Source organism: Hipposideros armiger, unplaced genomic scaffold (genome assembly GCF_001890085.2).
Source record: "Hipposideros armiger isolate ML-2016 unplaced genomic scaffold, ASM189008v1 scaffold_786, whole genome shotgun sequence".
In the NCBI taxonomy this organism is placed as follows: Eukaryota; Metazoa; Chordata; class Mammalia; order Chiroptera; family Hipposideridae; genus Hipposideros; species Hipposideros armiger.
The window spans coordinates 269,745-274,638 of record NW_017732136.1 but is presented as its reverse complement, the minus strand read 5'-3'; the positions used below and the strand labels follow the sequence as shown (position 1 = coordinate 274,638).

Below are 4,894 nucleotides of genomic sequence, written 5' to 3'. Positions count from 1 at the left end.
AGAAATATAGGAGCAGGGCTCAAGTCCTGCCGTAACTCCCTGCCAGCGCCCCCTCCCCCACTTCCAGTGCCCGGGTGAGCCTGTAATTCAGCCCAGAAAGTTGGATGGAACAGGTGCCACCAAGTTCCATGAGTTGCAGCGCTCATCTGCAACCCCGCTGACCACCACCCCCCTCCGAAAGGGCCCCCTACCCTCCTCAATAAAGAGAATAAGTTTGTTTCAGTAAGTTTATTGTAAAATTCAAAACTGCAGCAGCATAATCCTTTAGAAAACGAAGCACTGCCCAGATCCGTTTTGAAACAGCAGTGCAGACTGCTAGGTCCGTCAGAGCTCCTGTAATTGTATAAGTCCAGGCCGCCTGGCCTCGCCTTTCCTCTGCTTCCTGCCCACAGCGCAGGCTGCTGAGTCACGCCTGCCGAGCCAGTCCGTCCTTCCCGGCCCCGTGGCAGACATCCCGCCTCCGGCCTTCCTGGGCGAGCAGCCGCTCCCCACACTTGTAGAGTCCTCGGCTGGGGGCCAGCCTGCCCCTGCCGCCGCCAGGCCCCCTTAGTTGAAGGGAACCGCGCCTCCTCGCCGCTCTCTCCACGCGACCCCGCCTGCCAGTCTCCACGCCAAACTCCGGCGCCCTCCGAGAGCGCATTCACAGAGCCAGCCCCGCGCTAGGCGCCCTCGGGCGTCTCCACGTCGATCAAGACCAAGGACCCCCACCGGGCTGTCACTCAGGGAGGGTAATACTGGGCACCCAGTCGTTGACACTGCGGCTTTCCTCGCAGAACAGGCTGAGCTTCTCCAAAGCGGGGTCCTTCCACGTGTCCTCATTGGGGTTCTACGGGAAGAGCGCAGAGGTCAGCCTCGCTGGCCGCTGGCCGCTGGCCACTGGCCCGGGCGGGAGCGACACGGGGAGGAGTACACTCACCGAAATGAGGATGCAATGCAAGTCTCCTGGCGCGCCCGCCTCGTCGCCTGCGCCCACGATGGCCGCCAGCCGCTGCACGTCGCCCACACGCACGATGTCGATGTCGTTCTCGCAGCAGAACGCCTGGATCAGCGTGAAGTGGATCTGCAGCGCGATATCGCCCTCGTCCTCCTCATCTGCTGCCAGCACGCAGAAGGTCACGTTGTCGGGGTCCCTGCGCAGGGGGGTAAAGGGTGATGAGGTCAGGACACCACTGAGCTCCGGGTGCCCCCGCCGCTGCCTCCCAGGTCTCCCTGCCGCTCCCCCAGCTCCGGGTCACCTCATCCCAGCCGCATTGATACTCACACGTTCAGGACTTTGGCGGACTCGTAAACGCCGGCGGTGAGGCAGCCCTGGCGCTGCGCCGATAACAGCAGCTCGTGCAGCGCTTTCCCGGCGCCCTGCATCCTACGGACAAACCAGTGCTGTGAGTTCGAACTTGCCAGAGCGCAGTGTGGTCCCCAGCTGAGAGGACGCACCCCTGGTGCCCCATCCCTGCTGACATACCCCCGCCCGACTCCCCAGCCAGCGTGTTCCCACTCCGGCAGGCTCTTAAGGCTCTCGCCCGACCAACCGTGGCAAGGACAGGGCGAATTCCCCGCGCCCCGACACGTCCGGCACCCGACGCCCACCCACCTGGCTGTGCTTTCAGGAACCGTGTCCTGGCAGCGGACTTCTTCCAGAGTCATGGTGTGGTAGGCGAGCAGCAAGTTATCCACAAGAGGAGCCGGCGAAGCGGACGGAGGAGACAAGGGACGGATAAGGAAGCCTGCAGCCACTACCGGCGCGCCACGGTCAGCGAGTGCTCTGAGGTACAGCCGCGCGCCCTTATATAGACCAGGGCCGAGGCGCCGCCAGCTGGCGCGAAGCTGCGAGCCCATTGGCTAGCGCCGGCTTTCTGATGCAAATGAGGTGGCGGCCGGGGACTAGTGCCAGAAGGCCACGTGGGGAGGGCTGCGGGGGATGACAATGCCTCAAATCTGCCGCTTTTGTCGGGGTGTTACTAGGCAGACTGGAGCCTGCAGATTTCATCTCCCTTTTTTGTTGTTTAAAGTCCTTAAAAGGAAAAAGTTATTAAAAAAGCAAACAAACAACCTTGCTTGCTAATAGTTTGCTGCAATTTGTGAAATACACCTTTGGAGGATCTAAAAAAATTATTTTGCATTCATTTTATTTTTGCTGCTACTTTTCTATTTTTGTCTTTACTTTTAATTTGGACTTTAAGAGGCTATTGCTTTGAAACCGGAACTTAAAGTAAAAACACGCAGCGCTGGCTTTAAGCTTGCAGAAGGTCTGGTCGCAGCCCCCTCCAGCTGACACTTAACGCCCCCCGAGCGCGCCAGCAAAGCCTCGGTGCACGCTCAAAGCCCCGACCCGACAGCGCTGGAGGATCGGAGCCAAACTCCCCGCCCGCAGCAGATCACTGCGGGGCGCTGGGCACGCGAGCAGATTGGGGCCGGCGCACGCGGCTCGTTTGCATTTCTATGGAGGACGCACAATAGCAGAGGTCTGGCGTGTGGCGGTTTGCAGAAGGGACAATCGAGTCTTTCTCCTCATAGCGACACTGCCCACCTGCCGCCGGGTGGGAAGGGCAGGGCGGCGCCGCGCGTGGGGGTTTCCCGGCGGCCTGGCGCGTGGGGATCTGGGCAGTGTGCTGCTTCTGTGCCCTTCGGTGCGCGCGCCCATTTCCATGTAATTCCGCCCCACCAGGTCCTGGCAGTCAAGCTCAGTAGCCGCAGAAGTTGAAAAGAACTATTTGGGCAGCCAGGTGCGCTCCGCCGGGACCTCGAGACTCCAGTCCCCCGGAGCTTGTGGAACAAGGCCCGGAATCCCTTTCCGTGGGCGCCATCTACAGGCCGGGCAGAAAGAGTCTGACCACCCCGTCTTCCCCACTCCCACCCCCGCCCCCAATTTCCAGTGGCCTCTGGAGGTTGGCCTCCAGCCTTCCAGGCTCGCGGTGGCCCTGACAGGATCCGCTGAGCTCCATCCAAGCTACCCATTGATGGAAGCCAGAGTAGGGGCTGCAAAATCCACGCAAGGAGAAGGTGGGCACGAAATATGAAGGAAGAGCCCATGTTTCTTATGCTATTTTGAAATTTTTAAATTTAAGTATGTATATATAATATAAAGTTTGTTTTCCAGTAATAGAATAATAAAACTGTAAGAGCCCTTGAGAGAGTTTAATAGAAATTGCTGTGATGTGACCATTTCGGACCTACAAGCGGGCGCTTTCAGGTGGTTCGCCCACTTTTGGTATCTGCATCTCTCTGCACTAACATTGAAGTACGCTCTGGGGTGCACTTCATTTACCCTACTTTTCTAGGCGAGGACTTGGGAGACTGGGCAGGACAGTGGGCGGGCAGAGGGATTCCTGGAAGCCCAGGTTCCCGGCAAGACAGGAGATAATGGCGAAGAAAAATAACAGAGTGAGCTAGCAGCTGGCGACCCCCTGTGGCTTGCTGGCAGAAGACAGCTGCAAAATCAGGCCACCTCCTGGATTCCAAGTAGCGGGTATTTGCTTAACCTTACATTCCTGAAACCCGAGGTGTCCTATCGCGAGAGCCAGGTGGCATAGTGCTGAGTTTATTTGCTATTGTTTCCTTTCTTTTTTGACAATATATAGAATGATGGTGTGTCTTGATTGGATAAAATCTGTTTATTTTTAAGTGACTGAGACTTAAGTATTGTTCTTTTTTTTTTTAAGATTTTATTGGGGAATTGGGGGAGGGGAACAGCCAAGTTTTTGTCCTTCAGTCTTAATTGTGGAGGGCGCAGCTAGCTCAGCTCCAAGTCCGGTAGTCATCCAGCTGCCCATCAGCAGCTCAAGATGTCCTGTTCAATCTTAGTTGCTGGTGGGCATAGCCCACCATCCCATGCGGGAGTCCAACCACTGGCAACTTTATTGTTAGGAGTATGTGCCTCACCAGCTGAGCCATGCTGCCACCTGTTGGCAGCTCAGCTAAGGCACAGCTCACTGGCCCATGTGGGAATCGAACCCGCAACCCTCTTGCTCAGAGCTCACATTCTTAACCAACTGAGCCATTCGGCTGGCCCAGCATTGTTCTTTTTAAAGAATGAAACATTTCTTAAAATGTATTCGTCCTGAGTCCCCAGGATATAGTGCAAATAAGACTTATTATTTGACATCTTAGCGCCCCCATTTGTAACACTAGAAATCTGTCTTCGCTCCAGGCCCTCCTCCCAGACAGAGTAGGCCACTGGACAAGCCTGACTGGAGAGAGGGTCAGCATTTCCAGTTGGCGCTGAGCCAGCTCTGAGGAAGAGGCCTGACTTACAACCTCCTGGGGCTGTTCTACTTTGCTCAGATTTTTAAGGTATTCCATTACCAGAAAACCGCCTGTCTGACATAGGATATGACTTCACATGGGTCTATTAGGTCAGTCTGAATGGCCCCTTATGGGGGAACCCCACCCCCCGCCGCCGCCTACGGCTGCGGGGCACAGACTGCTCAGTTCTTTTGGCCTATGGGATGTCTTAGGAAAAGTCCAAATCGTTGCCACCATTCAAAACCAGCAGCTTTCACACAAAAATCTGGAGTTCCAGCTTCCCTTGGAAAATGAGATTTGGCCACTACGGGCCTGCAGTCACCACCACCCCAGACACACCACAGTAACCATTGGCTGAAGGGGAGGTGCTGCTCCCCAGTTCACCACAGTCCCCCCCTCACCCTTATGAAGACTCCCACTGCTTCATTCATTTGCATGACCTGCTTGTCCCCTGCAGGCCTTTATATTTGCAATCTTTGAAAAGAAACTAAAGTTTGAAAAGCAAAATAAAGGGTCCAGGTTCTTACATGGTGAGCTCAAATAGGGCAAGCATTATTTGTGTCCCAGATTCTGCAGGAGGGGTCTCCCATGTCAGCTGGCACAGGGCTCTGGGAACCGTCTGGGTTGGCCCCTCTCCAAAAGGCTAGGGAGT

General features: G+C 56.1%; 1 protein-coding gene across 1 annotated transcript; it reads right to left on the bottom strand.

The window, feature by feature from the left end:
* Positions 1-213: 213 nt before the first annotated feature.
* GADD45G (growth arrest and DNA damage inducible gamma) lies at positions 214-1,777 on the bottom strand. Its single transcript, XM_019628385.1, has 4 exons — positions 1,592-1,777; positions 1,262-1,363; positions 917-1,130; positions 214-826 (listed from the first exon to the last, which is right to left on the bottom strand). Exons 1-4 carry the CDS (start codon positions 1,642-1,644, stop codon positions 716-718), a joined length of 480 nt encoding a protein of 159 aa, XP_019483930.1. The 5' UTR covers positions 1,645-1,777; the 3' UTR covers positions 214-715.
* Between the last annotated feature and the right edge of the window lie 3,117 nt (positions 1,778-4,894).